Genomic DNA, 22,086 nt, shown 5'->3' with positions numbered 1-22,086 from the left:
ACGTTAAAAAAAAAATTAGGTTTGAATGTTTAGAAAAAGATAATTTCGAAACTGGTTAAAAAAGGAAAACATATTCGATTATAAAATAAACATCATCAATCATCACCACTTCCACAGCTTAATTAGCGAGTAATTAAAAGCGTTAATTGGCAATAGTGGAGTGGAGGTGTTCGTGGTTGTATTGGATCTGAAATAGCTACATGGCATACCTGTTATAATCGTAACCTCTTTTGTAAATCTTCTTCAGTGTCTTCATACGCTCTTTCACTTGGACCACGGATCTCTGGATGCCTCTCTCAGACAGCTTCAGTCGGATGTATTCGTATACATGCCAATTCCTAATGCTATTCTCCAAATCCGTCTGGATCTCTTCATTACCCCATATGTCTATAAGATTCAACGTTTCGTTATCCGACCAATTCACTCCGCGTTGAGTCATGGTCTAAATTTCTTAAATAACTTCCTTTTTAAATATATATATATATATATACACACACACAGACAGATAGACAGCTAGATATTGTTATATATATAAACAAAGAATTTTTTTAAAGTATCTTTAAATATATATATATAACTATATATAAATGCACTATTTTTTCGTTCCTAATCGATTTATTTGATGCTATTGATTGCTAAATTGATTACTTAAAACATTTTTGTTTTTTTGTTTTCTTATTGCTTTCTTAATCAATTTCGCTCTTTTATTTATTTTTTTCTTTTTGTGTTCATAGAAGTCAATTAATTCTGTTTGGGGGTGGGGGAAAACAACACAAATAAACGGCCAAATGACACCTCAGTTTGCAAGAACGATATTTCTCTAATCAACTATCTTCTCCAAGACAAATTAATTGACGCTATATATATATACGTGTGAGCGTGTGTGTGTGCATGTATATATAACAATAATATTAATTAAAGGCAGAAGGAGGGAGAAAGAGAGAGAGGCATCCACGAAAAAGCTCCCTGTCACGCGCATGTGCACGACTGACCAGCTTGTGAAACGAACAAAATAACAAAAACAGAGAGAAAGAACAGCAGCATGCTGGGAGTTGCCACCTCAACACGAGGGGGGGTAGCCCTGCTACTACAGTAGAAGGAAGAAAGGCTATTATAGTAGACAAGTATATAGTAGCCCTGCTACTATGTAATAATCAGTAAGTACCACTATCACAAGCAACAGCTAAATAGAGTAGAGATGCAAGATGTGATATTCCCCGAGCAGAGGGTGATTGCAAAGCAGCAAGGCTGATAATTTTGGTGACAGGTTCCGATCGATTTAATCGGATCCTGGTCGCTTCAATGGTAATACTTTCTTTCTTGTTGTTTAGCCACAGGTCAAGTCTTTTCGAGCAGCCATATCACCATCACCATCACTACCATCATCATCAAATATTTACAGCGTGACCAGCAATTTCTCCCCACGCCACCCGAGGTATGAAGGAGACTACATTCTGTAAAATGACTTTACCTGAAATAAGGAGGTACAGAGAGATTTAACGGAAGATTTAGGTACGGTTTCTAATAATTGACTAAGTAATGGCCAATTTTATTGAAGGTAATTTTAAAAGTGGATCTTACGAAGGACGTGTCCCTTTCTTCATTTCCGTCTTTCTTTCCCGAACAACCTTTCTAAATATGAAAATATGTGGATTCGGGAATTGCCACGACGGTGAGGAGAATTAATGTTTTGGGCATCCCAAAGGTGGTTTTACGCGTGACCAGAGAAGGAAGGAAACGAGAAGCGATTGAAGCGACTCTCTTGCAGGCTCAGATTTGAATAAATGAAATTACTTAACACTTTTTGCTTAATTGCAACTCGCACCGGTTGTAAAATAACACTTGATTAATTAATTATGTACGTATGCATGCATGCATGTATATATTCACACATGTATGCATACACACACACTTAGACGTATTTTTGTATACATACATACATGTATATACATATACACACACATACACACATGCATACACATACATATATACATACACATACACACAGATGTATACACACGTTCAGACATTTATATATATATATATATATATATATATATATACACACACACACATACACACAGATGTATACACACGTTCAGACATTTATATATATATATATATATATACACACACATACACACAGATGTATACACACACTCAGACATGTTTATATATCAATAGGCAAAGAGGCTGAGTTCCTTTCGAGCACTGGGCCTCATGGAGGCAAAGTGGTTAAGTTCCTTTCAAGTGTTGGGCCTCACAGAGGCAATGGCCAAGACCTTTGGCGTTATGCCATGCATGAGAAGAAGACCCATCAAGCCGAGCAAAATTGCAGTCATGACAGATACCAGACCAGCGTCACACAAATTGGCACCTGTGCTGGTGGCACATAAACACACCCCAGTGTCACACAAATGACACCCATGCTGGTGACATGGAAGAGCACCCATTACACTCTCGGAGTGGTTGGCGTTAGGAAGGGCATCCAGCCATAGAAAACTACGCCAAATCAGACTGGAGTCTGGTGCAGACTTCCAGCGTGCCAGCCTGGTCAAGCCGTCCAACCCATGCCAGCATGGACAACAGACGCTAAATGATGATGTTGATGATGATTTACATATCCACATATACACAGATGGACACATACATGTACAAATACATTTATAGATACATATTAATACGTGTATAAATGCATGTATAGAAATTTTCTGAGGAAAATCTTGAGAGAGCCTTCAAAATTTCAGGTAATTAGCTGTCAACGTATAATGAACCGAGACTTTGAAGTCACTATCAAACTTTTCATGTTCAATTGTTTTCATATCATTGGGACTCCAACAGTTACAATGACAAGGGTTCCAGTTGATCCGATCGATGGAACAGCCAGCTCGTCAAATTAACATGCAAGTGGCTGAGTACTCCACAGACGTGTACCCTTAATATAGTCCTCAGGAAGATTCAGCGCAACACAGAGTGTGACAAGGCTAGCCCTGAGTGGACTGGAGTAAAGTGCCTTGCTCAAGAACACAATGCATCACCAGGAATTGAACTCACAATCATGAGCCAAATACCCTAACCACTAAGCCACATACCTTCACTGTTTTCATATATACGCACACCTTGCACTGGTTTGGTCATGTGATGCATGTGGATGAGGACAGCAGCATAAAGAAGTGCTGAGCTGTGGAGGGAACCAGTGGGAGGGGTAGACCCTCAGAGGTGTGGGATGAAATGGTGAGAACGGATCTTCAGACGCTGGGCCTCAGAGGAAATAACAAGGGTCCAGGAGTTGTGACGCTTTGCAGTAGTTGGGAAGATGCATCAAGCTAAGTAAAACCATTGTCATCCATTCAATCAGGCATGTCCTTTATAGGTGCCAGTGCCACATGAATGCACTCATGCCAATGCCACATGAACGCACTCATTCCGGTGCCACATGAATGCACTCATGCCAGTACCACATGAATGCACTCATACTGATGCCACATGAATGCATTCATGCAAATGCCACATGAATGCACTCATGCCGGTGCCACATGAATGCACCCGGCACATTCTGTAAAGTGGTTGGCATAATGCCAACCACTTTACGGTCATCAAACCATGGAAACCATGTCAAAACAATTTAAGACAGGCCAGTTCCTGTCAAACGGTCCAACCCATATCAGCATGAAAAACAGATGCTGATGATGATATACACACATACATATATAGGTGCAAGTGTGACGGTGTGGTTAGAGGCTTACTTTCCAACCACATGATTTCCAGTTCAGTCCCACTGCATGGCACCTTCAGCAGGTCTCTTATACTATAGCCCTCGGCTGACCAAAGCCTTTTGAGTGAATTTGATAGATGGAAACTGAACGAAGCCCATCATGTGTGTGTGTGTGTGTGTTTAGTCCCACTGACACTGTTTGACAACCAGCGTTAGTGGGTTTATGTCCTCACAAGTTAGCAGTTCAGCAAAAAGAGATCAATAGAAGTACAAGGCATTAATAAATAAATACTGGTATTAATTCATTCAACTAAAATTCTTCAAAGTGGTGCCCCAGCATGGCCACAGTCTAATGACTGAAACAAGTAAAAGAGACATGGCCATGTGGTAAGAAGCTTGCTTCCCAACCACATGATTCAAGATTCAGTCCCACTGCATGGCACCTTGGGCAAATGTCTTCTACTATAGCCTCAGGCTGACCAAAGCCTTGTGAGTAGATTTGATAGACGGAAACTGAAAGAAGCCTGTCGTGTATATATATATACACACACACACACACACACAGAAGATGTGCAAGTTATTTGAGGATATACTTTTTTGGGGTTATTGCTGCATTTTTCGCTAATTCTGTATAATCTTTGTTTAAAAAAATAATCATGGCAGACCCGCAGCTTACTCAAGAAATGAAGGGGCATGCTGATATTGTGATTATAAAGGTTCAGCATGGTGATTTAGAAATATCTCAATTTTTAAAAGTTGCCAGATCTTTTGTCTACAAAGTTTGTAAGGAGCTAAAGACTGAAGATAGAAATGTATCACCACTAGCAAAGCAAAACAAGCATTCTAAATGCTCTGAAATCATCAGAATACCTGAATTTATCCAGCAAGTTCAACAGACCATTTGATTACAATCCCAGAAAGTCCATGAGGTCAATTGCAAAAGATCTCCATGTGCCAGAAGTAACAGTCAGAAATGTTATCCATGAAGATATCAGATATAAGTCTTATATGATGAGGGAAAGTCAATTTGTCAGAAAAACCAAAGGAAAATCACTTCACCAGATTTAAAAGGCTCTTAAACAAACTGAAAAATCCAGTAGAAGAAGATTTGATTTTTCTCAATCAAGAAAAATTTCAACCAAGATCAAAAAGTTAACAGAAGAAATGACAGAAGATGGTTTTGTGCAGACCCTTCTGAAGTTCCAAGTGTTATGCATACAAAATTTCCTGCACCTGTCATGATTTTAGGGGTTGTTAGCAATGAAGGACATGCGATGCCTCCTTACTTCTTTCCGCAAGGCCTAAGAGTTAACTCTGCTGCTTACATTAAGGTCCCAGAAATAATTGCAAAGCCCTGGATAGACAGTGTATGCAATGGAAGGCCTTCAGTTAGTCTCTGCACTATCACACATGGCTCTAGTAACACAGAAATGGATGGCTGAAAATTTTCATGATCATATAACCCCTAACATTTAGCCTCCTAATTCCCCAGTTTTCAATCCATTAGAATATTACATGTGGAGTGTTGTTGAGAGAGAAGTCAATGAACATGCCTATAACACCAAAGAATCTTTGAAAGCTGCCATAGTCAGAGTAATATCCAAAATGAACCAGAACCACTTGATTCAAGCATGGAGAGGATTTAGATCTCATATAGAAGCAGTTGTTGAAGCTGAAGGTGGCTTTATTGAATAACATTATAGAAAAGAAGGTTTATTTTTATCCTCATAGCATTTTTTGATAAATAAAGTTATCTGTTATTATATATTTGTTTTTTTTTATAAACATAAATCTGTCCTCAAATATCTTATGCACCCTGTATATATATATATATATATATATATATATATATATATATATATATATATATATATATAAGATTTCAAAATGTAACCACATGTGAATCGTTGGTGATTTTTTTACCTCCATCTTCCTTTTCTCCTGGACTTTCCTCCATCTCCTGTTTCTCACGAAGAACTTTGCTTGAAACGTAAAACCACTTTTCTTTCCTTCCCTGAGTGTCTGCTAATACTTTTCATGTGTCACGTCCTCGCATTGTTGTTTTTTTCTTGTGTTTGTTCTTCATGTTTTGAATTTACTATATATGCAAAGTATTAGCAGTTCATGCCAGTCACAAGGCTAAACATCTCTGAAAGTTTCATCCGAACCCATTCAGTGGTTCTTGAGATATCTTGTCCACGGACAAACAAACAAACACAACTGAAAACAATACCTCCACCTTCACTAAAGTGGAGGGAATAAAAATAAAGGATATAATATAAGGAGCAGGGCTCAGTGGTTAAAGTATCGGGCGTACAATCACGAGGTAATGAGTTTGATTCTCAGACTGGGCTGTGTGTTGTGCTCTTGAGCAAGACACTCTGTTTCATGTTGTTCCAGTTCACTCATCTGTAGAAATGAGTTGCTATGTCACTGGTGCCAGGCTGTATCGGTCTTTGCCTTTCCCTTGGATATCTTCAGTGGTGAAGGCTGGATAGCATGGTCTTCCATAAACAACCTTGCCTGGAATTGTGCCTCACAATGGAGCTTTCTAGGTGCAATCCCATCATCATTCAATGACCTAAGGGGTCTTTACCCCTTATCCTATATACGTGTGTGTGTGTGTGTGTAGGCCAAGATATGGCTGTGTATTTAAGAAATTTGCTTTGGAATTACACAGATTGCGATTTGCTCCCACCCCATGGTTGCTAATCAGCAGGTGCCCTTTGATTTCTTTATCCATCAGAAGCTGACAAATAACTTGTGAGCAAAATCTGAGAGACAGAATCTGGAAGAGGTCCGTCATGTTTATAAGACTGTATTTTTATGTTTGTGTGTGTCTCATGAAGAGTGTAATCACCAAAGCTTAATCATTTGTGCTGTGTCATTCACAAGAGGTCCTTTGCAAAAGCATATTATCTGAGTGACTTGATATGTCTTGGCATGAATCTGCTGATTATAAACAAAGTGTCACTCTTCACACAAACAGTGTAGTTTGTTTACAGTTCTCCACAAAAGCAAATCCTGCTTGTTTAGACTGGCAGAATTGTTACCTTCTTTGGAAACAGGTGAAGGTCAACGACAGGAAGGGCATCCAACCGAAGAAGAAGCTGCCTCAATGAAGGCACATTTGATCCATGTAAATATGGAAAAGCAGACATTAATAACACGATAGGATGATGCTATTATATATATATATATATATATATATATATATATATATATATATATATATATATATAGATATATATGTGTATATATGAATATATGTGTATGTATATGCTACATGGCAGTGAAACATGGGCCGTGACTGCTGAGGACATGCATAAGCTTGCAAGAAACGAAGCTAGTATGCTCCGATGGATGTGTAATGTCAGTGTGCATACTCGACAGAGTGTAAGTACCTTGAGAGAAAAGTTGAACCTAAGAAGCATCAGTTGTGGCGTGCAAGAGAGACGATTGCGCTGGTATGGTTATGTGGCGAGAATGGATGAGGATAGCTGTGTGAAAAAGTGCCACACACTAGCAGTTGAGGGAACCTGTGGAAGAGGTAGACCCATGAAGACCTGGGATGAGCATGACCTTCGTACATTAGGCCTCACCGAGACAATGACTTGTGAGCGAGACCTTTGGAAATATGCTGTGCGTGAGAAGACCTGGCAAGGCAAGTGAGAGCATAATCCGAGGCCTCTGCCAGGGGTGTAGCCAGCCCACTTATGTGTACCTTTCTTTCATTGGACACTAAACCCTGCTTGCAAAGACCTGTTCAGGCAATCGAAATCGAACCAAATTCGACGACTGGCACCTATGCCAACGTGTCCTTCATTGGACACTAAACTCAGCTTGCAAAGACCTGTTGGAGCAAGTGAAAGCAAAATCGTGATGGCACCTGTACCAGTGGAGCACTAAGAGGACCGTCCATGCATGATCGTTGCCAGAGCAGTTGTCTGGCTTCAGTGCCAGTGGCACGTAAATAGCACCATTTGAGCATGATCGTTACCTGCGTCGCCTTCCTGGCACTTGTGCCAGTGGCAGGTGAAAAGACATTTGAGCGAGGTCGTTGCCAGTGCCGCTGGACTGGCTCCTGTGCAGGTGGCACGTAAAATACACCACTTTGAGCGTGGCCATTGCCAGTACCGCTGGACTGGCCTTCATGCCAGTGGCACATAAAAGCACCCACTACACTCTCAGAGTGGTTGGTGTTAGGAAGGGCATCCAGCTGTAGAAACTCTGCCAGATGAGATTGGAGCCTCGTGCAGCCATCTGGTTTCACCAGTCCTCAGTCAAATCGTCCAACCCATGCTAGCATGGAAAGCGGACGTTAAACGCTGCTGCTGCTGCTGATGATGATGATGATGATGATGATGATGATGATATGCAGTGTTTAACCTTTTAGCATTCAGATTACTCAGTCAAACGCAATGCTTATTTATTCACATTGCTCTTAGCTTTGGCATTTTGATGATGTCATTGTTGATTTTTAGAATGACAATGTAGCATAGGTGTGAGGGGCCAGATCTGGCCAGTTTGAACATAAAACAGGTAGAATATTTGGGCAGGATATGGTCAGTTTAAATGCCAAAGGCTTGGGGAAATGGAATATCATCCTAGCTGCAGCTGGTGAGAATCCCAAAAGCCCTTTAGCCTTTTGGGATCTTACTGATGATATGTATTTTAATTTATTGTAGCTTCATTTACATACGCTGGATCAGTGGTTCTCCAACCAGGGTCCACATGGCCCTTGGTGGATTCAGATTTTGTTGTTAAACTTTGGTTATACGTCTACAATACACAAAATATTCTTTTATTCTTTTACTTGTTTCGGTCATTTGACTGGCCATGCTGGACTGCTGCCTCAAAGGGTTTTAGTTGAACAAATGAACCCCAGGACTTTTTTTTTAAGACTAATACTTATCCTATCAGTCTCTTTTGCCAAACCACTAAGTTACGGGGACGTAAGCACACCAGCACCACAATTCCTAATAATATTTAATTATGAAAATATAATATTATTTTTTAAACATCAAATACCTAGTGAGGTCCACTCAGGTAAAATAGGAATCAAAGGAGTCCATAGGTAAAAAATAGTTGGGAAGCACTGCACTAGATTATTTATTCAACCTGGGAGCCATTCACAATACTAATGAGTGTATTCATCATCATCATCATAATCATCGTTTAACGTCCGCTTTCCATGCTAGTATGGGTTGGATGATTTGACTGAGGACTGGTGAAACCAGATGGCTACACCAGGCTTCAATCTGATTTGGCAGAGTTTCTACGGCTGGATGCCCTTCCTAACGCCAACCACTCCGAGAGTGTAGTGGATGCTTTTACATGCCACCGGCACGAAGGCCAGTCGGGAGGTACTGGCAATGGCCACGCTCAAAATGGTGTCTTTTATGTGCCAGCTGCACAGGAGCCGGTCCAGGGGCACTGGCAACGATCTCGCTCGAAAGTCCCTCCGATATATACAGGGTGTTCAGGTTAAATTTTACAATTGTTAATGTCCCTTTTTTTTTTTTTTTTTTTTCAGGAAAAGCATAATGTATTGGTGAACAATCAATGGTGTTGTGGAGCATAAAGATTAAAAAAAAATTGGCCAACATGGAGGACTGAATATTGGAAAAGATTTACCTATATCATAATGATTCATAATGGGTAGCAAAATGTAGACATCATCATGACTGCTGCTTAATGCTTTGTGAGTGGAGGCGCAATGGCCCAGTGGTTAGGGCAGCAGACTCGCAGTCATAGGGTCGCAGTTTCGATTCCCAGACCAGGCGTTGTGAGTGTTTATTGAGCGAAAACACTTAAAGCTCCACAAGGCTCCAGCAGGGGATGGTGGCGAACCCTGCTGTACTCTTCCACCACAACTTTCTCTCACTCTTTCTTTCTGTTTCTGTTGTGCCTGTAATTCAAAGGGTCGGCCTTGTCACACTGTGTCACGCTGAATATCCCCGAGAACTACGTTAAGGGAACACGTGTCTGTGGAGTACTCAGCCACTTGCACGTTAATTTCACGAGCAGGCTGTTCCATTGATCGGATCAACTGGAACCCTCGACGTCGTAAGCGATGGAGTGCCAACAACAACAAGTGTGTGTGTGTGTGTGTGTGTGTGTGTGTGTGTCTAGACCAGTGTAAACCAGTTTGTTGAGTTACATCCCTTTACAGCAAATGCATAAATTAACAATTCAACAAACAGACTAAGACGTAAACAAAGTGCAAGAATGAAAAATAGTGGGGGAGGGTCAATCAATGTGATTGACCAGAACACACTTGGAAGTAGTATGCCCCAGCATGGCCACAGTCCAGGACTGAGATCAGTAAAAACAAAAAGGAATACTGATTTTTAACAGAGGAAGACATTTCAAGGGGAAGAGGATATGGTGGTCAATGGATTTTTTTTTATTGTTGTTGTCTGTGGGTAGATGTAGCATGGCCAAATGATTAAGAAGTTTACTTTGCAATCAAAAGACAACAGGTTCAATCTCACAGTGTGGCATCATGGGACGAGTATTTTTTTCATAGACTCAGGTTGACCCAAGCCCTTTAAACAAAATAGGGTCGAAGGGACTTGTGTGGAAGCTCATCAGATGAACTGTACATGTAAACTGAGGGACATATGAGTGTGAAGTACTCAGCCACAAATACACTAACATGTTTGGGAACATAAACAGACATAGAAGCTGCACCCCAGTTTTAGTGCATACGACACAGACTCTGTCTTTCATCCTTTCAGGGTTGGTAAAATATATTTCTTTATTGCCCACGAGGGGCTAAACATAGAGGGGACAAACAAAGGATTAAGTCGATTACATCGACCCCAGTGCATAACTGGTACTTATTTAATAGACCCCAAAAGGATGAAAGGCAAAGTCGACCTCGGCGGAATTTGAACTCAGAACGTAACAGCAGACGGAATAGTGCTAAGCATTTCGCCCGGCGTGCTAATGCTTCTGCTAGCTTGCCGCCTTGGTAAAATAAGTAGCAGTTAAACACTGGGGTCAATGTAATTAACTACTCCTGGGCATGAGTATAAAAGAAACTGCACCCCTCTGCAAGGCCATGTTGAAGCAGTGTGATAGAGTACACTCATCAAACCAGTATGATATGGCCCCCACATCAGACCATGGTTGGGTGGAGAGAACATGCTGACAGCCTTGTACTGTAGTGGACTGAACATGAGCAACCCCAAAATGCTGCATCTCTCTGCCAAGCCATGTTGAGCTCAAACTCTCCAGCTCAAACTCATAGTCCCCACATCAGACCCTAGTTGGTGGAGAAAACATGCTGAGGCCTTTGTCCAACAGTGGACTAAAACATAGGCAATCCAATATAGATCCACCTTCACATATAGAGGGCAGGATGACATTTGGGTGGGGGGGAAGAAAAAGAAAAGAAAAAGTGTGTCTGATATGCCATCAAATATGGAAATTTAATGAGCAAGAAGTTCCAGTTGAGTAAACAGAAAAGTCACGACATGAAATCATGACCAAGATCCATTTTTATTGTTGTTTAACCCACTAGCCTTTAAACCAGCCATATTCAGCCGAAATATTTTCCCTGTTTTATGTTCAAAATGGCCTGATCTGGCCTCTCACACCTTCTCTGCAACGTTATTCTATAAAGAAACAATCACATCATCAAACTGTACCAGTAAGTTGAGGAAACAAGTGATTAAATTGACCCCAGTCTGCAACTGGTACTTACTTTATTGACCCCCAAAAGGATGAAAGGCAAAGTCAACCTTGGTGGAATTTGAACTCCACCAGTCCTCAGTCAAATCGTCCAACCCATGCTAGCATGGAAAGCGGACGTTAAACGATGATGATGATGATGATGATGATGAATGTAAGACTACATAAAATGCCTGTAAGCATTTCGCCTGAAATGCTAACAATTCTGCCAGCTTTTGCAGCCTTGTAATAATAATAATAATAATTAAAGGTCTCATATTTTGGGGAGAGGGACTAAGTTGATTACATCAACCCCAGCGTTTCACTGGTACTTAATTTATCGATCATGAAAGGATGAAAGGCAAAGTCAACCTCAATGGAAATTGAACTCAGAATGTTAACAGAGATGAAATGCCATTAAGCATTTTGCCCAGGTGTGATAACGACGCTGCCAACTCACTGCCTTACAACATGAGGAAGTATTACCGTGCTCGGACGCAAGAAGGGTGTCCGGCTTTAGAAAATCTGCCTCAACAAATTCCATTTATCACTCCACTCTCCACCCACCTTGCAAGCATGGAAAAGTGGACATAAAAACAACACTGATTTACTAATTAGGCACAAGCATAGCAGTGCAATAAGAAGCTTGCTTCCCAACTACAAGGTTCTGGGTTCAGTCCTACTGCATGGCACCATGGGCAAGTATCTTCTACTATAGTCTCAGGCCAACCAAAGCCTTGTGAGTGGATTTGGTAGATGGAAACCGAAAGAAGCCTATCATTTGTGTGTGTGTGTGTGTGTGTGTGTGTGTGTGTGTGTGCATATATCTGTCCGTGTTTGTGTTTGACCCTCACCACCACTTGACAACCAGTGTTAGTGTGTTTACACCTCTATAACTTAGTGGTTCAGCAAAGGAAACTGATAAAATAAGTACCCAGCTTAAAAAAAAAAAAAAAAAAAAAGAAATTGTATTCTTGACTGTCATCATTCAACGTCCGTTTTCCATGCTGACAAACCAGATAATTCTGCTTAGCCATCTTTTTTAATAATTTCAAGTTTAGGCACAAGGCCAGCAATTTTGAGGGGAGGGTGTTTAGTCAACTCTATTATTTGTCTGTTACTTTATTGACTCTGAAAGGATGAATAGCAGAGTTGACCTTGGCAGGATTTGAACTCAAAACGTAAACAGCAGGTGTAAGCATGTCAGCATGGGTGAGGAACCTGCTTTCCAACCATGTGGTCTAGGGTTCAGTCCCACTGCACTGAACACTGGGCAAAAGTCTTCTAAAACAGCCCCAGGGCAACCAAAGCCTTTTGAGTGGATTTTGTAGATGAAAACTGAAAGTAGCCTGTCATATACAGGTGTGTGTGTGTTTGTGTGTGTGCCTATGCGTGTATACCGTATCTGCCTCCAACGCTTGACAACTGGTGTTGGTCTGTTTACATCCACATGACTTAGCAGTTCAGAAAAAAATGAACTGACAGAATAAATATCAAATTTAGAAAATAATGAGTACTTGAGTAAATTCCTTTGACTAAACTCTTCAAAGCAGTGCCCCAGCTTGGCCAGTGACTGAAACAAGTAAAAAAATGCATGATAAAAGAACAAATACTACTATGTAATTTTGACCAATGCTCGGAAGATCCTGCCAAAACCACTCTTTAAATAATTTATTATTCTTTTACTTGTTTTGGTCATTTGACTGTGGCCAAGCTGGAGCACCACTTAAAGAAATTGACCCCAGGACTTATTCTTTGTAAGCCTAGTACTTATTCTATTCTATTCTTTTGCCGAACTACTAAGTTATGGGGACATAAACACACACATACACATATATATATACGACGGGCTTCTTTCAGTTTCCGTCTACCAGATCCACTCACAAGGCCTTGCTCCGCCTGAGGTTATAGTAGAAGACACTTGCTCAAGGTGCCACGCAGTGGGACTGAACACGGAACCGTGTGGTTGGGAAGCAAGGTTCTTACCACACAGCCACGCCTGCGCCTATTACCTAAATAAAAGGCAAAAAAATACAGGGGAAAGGAACAGTCAGTTATACTGTTCGTAATACTTGGCTATTTTTCAAAGAGGCTTACTGGTAGAATCGTCAGCACACCGAACAAAATGTTCAGCGGTATTTCGTCCGTTTTTTACGTAGAGTTCAAGTTCCGCTGAGGGCAAGTTTGCCTTTCATCAGTTCGAGGTCTATAAAATAAGCACCAGCTGAGGGCTGTGGTCGATGTAATTGACTGAACCCCTCCCCCGAAATTGCTGGCCTTGTGCCAAAATTTAAAACTAATATTTGACTATTTTTACCGAACAAGGAAGAAAGGCAAAACTGACCTCGACGGGACTTGAACTATAAAGAAATTGAATAAATACCGCAAGATATTTTGCCAAACGCTTTAAAGATTTATCTGTAAATTACCCTGAATTTCCAACATAAGCACCGCAGTAGAAGTTTGAAGAGTACGCCGACCCAAGTACTTGACTGGTCCTGTAGTTTATCGATTCCGGGCGAATGAAAGACAACGCTGACCACGTCGGGATTTGAAGTGAGATCACAGAAGGCCGGGAGAAATACTGCAATGCATTTTGTTCGAGGTTTTAACGATTCTGTAAATCCAACGAACATTTAAATGTCGTAGTATTTTAACTATAACCTACGTTAAAACGGCAAGCAATGGTTGGTCAAGAGTTTTTTGATAAAGAAAAAACAATTAGTAAATTAATAACAACGCTATTAATAATTAGTTGATGAGTAGAAATGAAAATTTTTGGTGTATGTGCGTGAATGTATGGATGTGTGTGTGTGTGTGTGTGTCCAACCACTCCAAAAAGAGGGAAGTAACTCTCATTTAAAAACCGGATATTTCTCAATTTGTTTTTGAAAAAAAAATAATTGTTTTTAAATTTACCACCAAACACAGTACAATTATATAACTGTTAAAATTAGAATTAATCAATTAGTATACAAACCATATATATATATATATACATTTAGATGATTAGAATAGTAAATAATGAAATGCTATAACAATAAATATTTAAGAGGAAACAACAGTGACCAAGCACCGGTTAAGCTCACCACGTATTTACATGATAGAGTGTAAAATTTTCTCAAATATATATACACCTATCTAATATTTACCATTGATAATAATAAATCGATTTGTCCCAGTCGGTTCTTGACAAGCCATAAAAACCCATTATTTCATTACAAGAGTTTTAATAACATTTATAGGCTTCTGATGTAACAGTAACCACAAGCATATAAAGGGGGAGGTGCCGGAGGTTCTTCTCAGTTCCTAAAGCAAATATAAACGTAGTTTCCTGAAGCAATATTACTTCCGATCTTCCACTATACATTATGATTGCATTTAATGTAAACCTAAAAACAAAATCTGATAGATATGCTGAACGGGAAAGAGAGAAATATATATAAGTATTTCGTTATTTGGAATGTTTTTAATTTCCAATGGCAAGGGGGGGTTTTTTATGCGGACAAATCAGATAATCGGGCATAGATAGTTTCAAAATAGCAACAATAATGGTTTTATAAAACATGCCTCATACCTCTCGATATCGATATATTTTTTATAAGTCTTCTTCAAAGTTCTCATCCGTTCCTTAACCTGAGGAACTGTCCTCTGAATACCCCTTTCCAATAACTTCTGGCGTATAAGTTCATAAATATGTCTATTCCTACAACTTTCGAGTCCCTCTTGGATTTCCTCTTCGCCCCAAACATTAATGAGTTCAAATGTCTCGTTGTCGGTCCAATTTTGGCCACGTTCGGTCATTCTTTGGGAGATAGTAGTCAACATGTAATATGCATGTGACTCCCAGCTCACTAACAACAGAGTGTTGCATGATGGGAGTCGTTTAGCCAGGATAACTGTTCTTCGCCAATGAATGATATATATACATACACACATACACATATATATATATATACATAAACATACACACACACATATATAAATATATATATACTCATGCGCAACTACACACACATATACACAGACACGCACATACATATATATATATAACAAACGAACACACATACACACACACACACACACACACATATATATATATATATATATATATATATAGTTCAAAAAAACAATAACAAAAAAACAACAAAGTGAGGACGTGATATGGATAGTATTATTGGACGCTCAGGAAAGGAAAGAGAGAATATATATATATATATGTATATATATATATATATATATATATATATATATATATATATATATATATATATATATATATATACTCGTACACATAAACACATCATCTGTTTGCGCATGTTATGTGTGTATGTATATATATATATATATATATATATATATATATATATATATATATATATATATACATAGTGTAAGAAAGAGCACCGACCAGCAATAAGCTACCCAGCCCAATAATACATAGTAACCCTTGTTACGGTCTCTATCACCACCACCACTACTATTAATATCATTCCTATTATTATTTCTATTATTACTACTATTGCTGACCTTAATTAGAACAACGATGATTCCAACAAGTAATTTCTTGTCAACATTTTTTTTTCTTTCCATGAGGTTTTATCTCTTTATTTATGAGGTTTTTTTCTTCTTTTTTTGACATAACATTTTAAACCTTTTCATAACTCGAAATAAAAGTAGTTGATTTGATGAAAATTACTTGGCTATTCTATTTATGAAAATAAAGTATACAATTTGATATGTATATATATTAGATATCGATATTACTTTTTCGTGTTAGTCATTGGACTGCGGCCATGCTGGAGCACTTTTTCAATAAACGAATTTTATTTTTATTTGAAATAAATGTGTACAATATATATATATATATATATAATATACATGCGAATATTCTTCCTCCAATAACATGAAATATGTTTACATAATATTTTTTCATAACTTGAAATAAAAACGTAATTATACATATATATTGTAATCGAAGTATAATTTCATTTAAAAGTTGTGTATTTTCACAACTTTAAAAAAGATATTTTTGATATATACAGAAAGTATTTTTTTAAAGTTGTGAAAATATACAACTTTATTGTCTTTTATTTTTAAAAACTAGGATTTGCAGTTGTTACGACAAACATTTCGTTGTCAAATCAAATCGATCGATAAATATATAATGACAAATGATGGAATGACTTATTAGATTTGGCTGATGGATACTTTTCTTGATTTCTTAACTTTTTCGTAATAAATTGTAAATAACGGTCAAGAAATGTCCAAGTAATAAAAGGAAAATTAAAGAACTATGCAATTTAATATAAATACTAATTAATTATTAGGTTCTTTTACATAAAGTTTTTCGGCTGTAATAGATGGGAGTGAAACTGTTGTTGTGGTTGTTCGTCTTTCATTAGTTTTTACGTTGATTTAAATCCTTCATCTTTATCTTTTGTTTGTTTCAGTCATTGGACTTCGGTCACACTAGGGCACCACTTTGGAGGGTTTTAGTCGAACGAATCAACCCCAGTACTTATTTTTTTAAGCTTCGCCACGCAGTCAGTTTACGGGGACGTAAACAAACTAACACCGGTTCCAAGCGGTGGAGGATAAACACCAAAACATACACCGAAATATACACAGAAAATTTCCAGTTTCTGTTTACCGAATGTACGCACAAGGCATTTGGGCACTCTGAGGCTATAGTAGAAAATACTTGCCCAAGGTGCCACGCAATGTGACTGAACCTGGTCGGGGGGCAACCTTCTTACCACACACCCATAATTTCTTATTATTATTATTTCTTCTTTCCAATATCACAGTGAAATACGCCAATTCTTAATTTTAACGAAGCACCTTGTCGGAGAGAATAATCAGTTTTGTATCGCCATTTACGGTTTCAAATACTAGACCGCGGCGACCGTGCTGGAGCACTAACTTCTTTGAGGATTTTTTGGTTGATTATTTCTATCTTCTTCATCTATTTCATGCTGGTTCTTTTCTCTTTTTTTTTTCTCCCCGATTTCTGCCTCGTAAGGTTTCGTTTCCTTCTGACATTGAGGGAAGCAACTCGATGCACTGTTTTACACAGGTAAGGAACCAGGCACATACGTTCGTACGTACGTACATACTTACATGCATGCAAACATACATACATACATACGAGCGTACGTACATACATGCATACACGTGGATACATACATATATACAAGTGTACGTTCATACATATATATATATACATGCATGTATACATATATACATACGCTCATACATATAGAGATACACAGACGCATGCGTCCATATATATATATATATATATATATATATATATATATATATATGGTAATCTTCAAGTTTAGGGGGATGAAAAAAATAAATAAAAATATTCAAGGGAAATAACTGAACGACTTACCAGTATTATCCGTTTTCTTCTAGCTGTTTATAAATAAATCACACCCTAACCCTAACGTCAATCAAATCACGTGTGTGATTTATTTATAAACAGAGATGTACGGAGAATACTGGTAAGACGTTCAGTTACTTCCCTTGAATATTTTTATTTATTTTTTTTATCCCCCTAAACTTGAAGATTACCTATATATATATATATATATATATATATAGGCATAACTACAGAGTTGTACCCCGCCCCCGACTTTGGAAGGTCATAACTTTCAGAAAAATGAATATTTTTTAATGAAATTTTCTATGCATATATTATTTATTATGTAGATTCCGAATATACAAAATATTTTGGTGAAAGTGTTTTGGAATGGGGGTGGGGGACAATTTTCGGAAATACCAACAAAGTCCACTTAAATTCCTCTTAACTTCCAGGAAAATGAATATTTTTTCATGAAATTTTCTTGTCACATGTTTTATAAATCATATAAAGCGCTTTTCACCTAATCTTGTAGGATTTTCAAATTTTTGATTTCACCTTCTTTATATAGTTTTATTGAGTGTGTAGGGGTGGATGCATACATATATACATAAATACAGATGTACATTCACATGCATCTATTTGTACATGTATATACACATGTTTGCATGTAAGTATATATAATGGTTCTAAATTTTGGTAGAAAGCCAGTAATTTCAGAGGAGGGGGCAAGTCGGTTATATCAACCCCATTACTCAATTAGTATTTATTTTATCGGCCCTGTAAGCACAAAAGGAGGTCAACTTCGACGGAATTTGAACTCTGAACATAAAACTAGCTGAAATGTTGCTGAGCATTTTCCCATTGGGCTAACAAATCTCTGCAGACAAGATATCAGTCAAGCTGAAATCAGAGTTCACCAAGCAAAGCTGTACAGTTATTCAATGTGAAAGAAGCCTCTAGACGCGAAGAGGGGGAGTTCTCGATTTTTTTTTTTCCATCCATTAGGGAGAGGGTACCATTAGATTCTTGTGGGCACAAGCATAACTAGCATGTGTTTTTTTCTTTACTACCCACAAGGGGCTACACACAGGGCAAAATATGTGGCATCACCAGTAAGATTGACTCTGCTCAGAAAGGGAGATAATCTCTAGAATCTGGTATTCTACAAAGCTGACATAGTTTTTTACCCTTTAGCAGTCAGATTTCTGTGTCAAGTGTTATGCTTATGTATTCGCATTGATATGAATTAGTCACACATACATGCATGCATGCATACATACATGCATGCATACATATATACATACATACATTTTGTGGCTTTGAAATTTCAATGGTGGGATTACTCTTGTACTTGTTTCAGTTCATTTTTTTATCACTTAAAATTTCAACAAAGGATAAAAAAATGAACTTTCCAAATTATAGGAGAATTAATTTTACAATTTCTTTAAAGGACAGTACACACTTTAATATTTTTAATATTTTTTAATATTTTAATTAATATTACATATACCATTCGTTCTTAACACATAGATTATAAATCCATTCATCTCCGAAGAGTGGAATTATTGATAGTATGCTGATCTTTTGATTACATTGTGATTACAATAATATCCGCGAAACGATCGTCAGATGTTTAATTTTTTTAAATTTTAGAATTTTTTTAAATTTTAGACTTTATAATATTCATGCTCAAGTACGCATAAATTTTTATATGCATTTATATTCATATGTATCTTTATCTACATTCATATTTTTATATATATTTATATTTATATTTCGTATATTTTAAATTTTAAATTTATTATATTACCATGTCATATTGAATATATATCTTTCGAAATTTAAATATTAAATATTGATTTCCTGCGAATATTATTGATAATTTTATGAATTTATTAATAATATAAAAACACACATATATATATATATATATATATATATATATATATATATATATTTGCTCAAAATAATAGAGCACTTAATATAAGTTCAGTTACATAGTCTTTTAGAATATTCCTTATAAAAGTTATATATATACAGGGGTTGGACAAAATAATGGAAACACCTTAAAATTTCAAACAAATTTATTGTAATATGGAGTAAGACCGCCTTTGTAATTACAGCTTGAATTCTATGAGGTGTGGACTCGTACAAAGTTTGAATTGTTTCCAAAGGAATTTTTGTCCATTCTTCAGCTAAAACAGTCTCCAGTTCTTGTAGTGATGATGGTGGAGGATATGGACTCCTTACTTGTTTTTCTAAAATTCACCATAAATGTTCAATAATATTAAGATCTGAGGACTGTGGTGGCCAGATAAGATGTTCAACTTCACCAGAATGTTCCTTGTGCCATTCAGTAACAACTTTAGCTGTGTGGATTGGTGCATTATCATCCTGAAAGAAGAAAGCAAAGGACCACTGATGAGGTCACAGAAGTGTGATGAAAGAACTCTGGCCAAAATACAATTAATATAAAATAAAGCTGAAGCAAGTGAACACCAAATATAGAGTGCATCTGTTTTTATTGGTTAAACTGGAAACATGACCATCCCCAAATACAAAAATATCTGTTTCAACACAAGATTTCACATCAAGAAACTTGCAAAACGAATATATAAATGTACATATATATATATATATATATATATATATATATATATATATATATATATATATACACAAATTATGGTAAAAATGGATACATAAGGGTGGAAGACCACAGGAACAATACCATATATCCAACACAAGATTTAATATATATGTGTATATGTGTGTTCAAATCATTCTAAAATCACTATACCCACTATATGTTAAATCATAATGTATGTTTATATATCGTAATGTATTGTCTTAAATTGTTAAATATTTTTATACAACTTGGAAACTATGCATGTTTATAAATACTTTTAAATAAATATTTTAAACATTCATGATATTTCTGAAATTTATATCATTGTATATGCCTGTATATTTTATCTTACTTTTTAGACATTTTAGAGACTTATATATATTTATTGATTCTAGAATGATTTGAACACACACACACACACACACACACACATATATATATCAAATCTTGCGTTGGATATATGGTATTGTTCCACCCTTATGTATCCATTCTATAATTTGAACTCTAGCTCATGCTGAGCACTTCAACTCTAGCCCGTTTTTATGTATTGTTATATTAACAATATCTAGTTATACAAAAAATTACAGTTTATATATATATATATATATATATATAATTAATTCAATAATAGGATAAGATCTTTTACAAGAACTTATCAAGTAGCTAGCATGAAAAAACCTCATAAGGGAAAAAATCCATCATTTATTCCCTAGAATATATTTATTTATATTTATATAAGGGCATTACTATAGAAGAATGCCTCACGCTAAACTGCCATAATAAACACATTTTTTATTATGGTAGTTTAGCATGAGGCATTCTTCTATAGTAATGCCTCTTATATAATTATATATATGTGTGTGTGTGTGTGTGTACATGGATACATATATACATGTGTATATATATGTGTGTAATATATATGTGTGTGTATGTATATATATATATATGTGAACCATTTTGAGCGTGGCCGTTGCCAGTACCGCCTGACTGGCTCCTGTAGGATTTTCGAGCGAGATCGTTGCCAGTGCCCCTGGACTGGCTTGTGCGGGTGGCACATAAAAGACACCATTTCGAGCGTGGCCGTTTTCGTGCGGGTGACACGTAAAAGCACCCACTACACTCTCTGAGTGGTTGGCGTTAGGAAGGGCATCCAGCTGTAGAAACTCTGCCAAATCAGACTGGAGCCTGGTGTTGCCATCCGGTTTCACCAGTCCTCAGTCAAATCGTCCAACCCATGCTAGCATGGAAAGCGGACGTTAAACGATGATGATGATGATATATGTATTTAAGTAAATAAAGTTAGATAAGGCCGGTTTATGGGTTTACCCTAGATTTCACGGCATATCATCAGATTTCAAAACCTCTTGGCTTATGGCCTCTCCAGAATATGGAGGAGGAAAGGACCTTGCTACTCAAAGACAATAACAGGCTATTGATCACCAGTGACCCTGTAATCCTGTGGGTTCCAATAGGTCAGCAGGAATTCTTGAAATGCCAGCATAGTCTGAAGATCTGTGTTCTGATGTTAAGGCTCTTTACCTGGGTCAAGAGAATCCTTTAGAATCCTCACCCATTCCGTTATGCATAGTGAGCAAACTCGCCTCCATGGGACTGAAAATCACCATCAAGACCAATCTCACCACTTCTTAGACGTGATGCTGGACTTGGGCTCCGGTACATACAGGCCCT

The 22,086-nt window shown here is 37.4% G+C and overlaps 1 protein-coding gene and 2 long non-coding RNA genes across 4 annotated transcripts in view; 1 reads left to right on the top strand and 2 right to left on the bottom strand.

Moving 5' to 3' along the window:
* The window catches only part of LOC106871749 (uncharacterized), a 34,846-nt gene extending 19,542 nt beyond the window's left edge, over positions 1 to 15,304 (bottom strand). The window contains exon 1 of one of the 2 annotated variants that reach the window (XM_014918375.3): positions 14,973 to 15,304. In XM_014918375.3, the coding sequence (XP_014773861.1) occupies positions 14,973 to 15,223 (251 nt within the window). In that variant the 5' untranslated portion in view covers positions 15,224 to 15,304. Of the gene's footprint in view, positions 1 to 209; positions 1,961 to 14,972 lie in introns of those variants that run through there. The other variant, XM_014918376.3, reaches the window with a different exon arrangement.
* An 819-nt stretch (positions 15,305 to 16,123) lies between these two features.
* Positions 16,124 to 20,271, top strand: LOC149131002 (uncharacterized). The gene is made up of 2 exons (XR_016238547.1): positions 16,124 to 17,474; positions 19,892 to 20,271. It is a non-coding gene; the product is annotated as an uncharacterized LOC149131002 (long non-coding RNA).
* The window catches only part of LOC149131001 (uncharacterized), a 9,638-nt gene continuing 7,386 nt past the window's right edge, over positions 19,835 to 22,086 (bottom strand). The window contains exon 2 of the long non-coding RNA XR_016238546.1: positions 19,835 to 20,162. This is a non-coding gene — a long non-coding RNA (uncharacterized LOC149131001). The remainder of the gene's footprint in view (positions 20,163 to 22,086) is intronic.

This window comes from Octopus bimaculoides, chromosome 26, assembly GCF_046866305.1.
Source record: "Octopus bimaculoides isolate indiv1 chromosome 26, ASM4686630v1, whole genome shotgun sequence".
NCBI classification, from domain to species: domain Eukaryota; kingdom Metazoa; phylum Mollusca; class Cephalopoda; order Octopoda; family Octopodidae; genus Octopus; species Octopus bimaculoides.
Note: the sequence above shows the minus strand (reverse complement) of the source record. Positions and strands in the feature narration are given on the sequence as shown.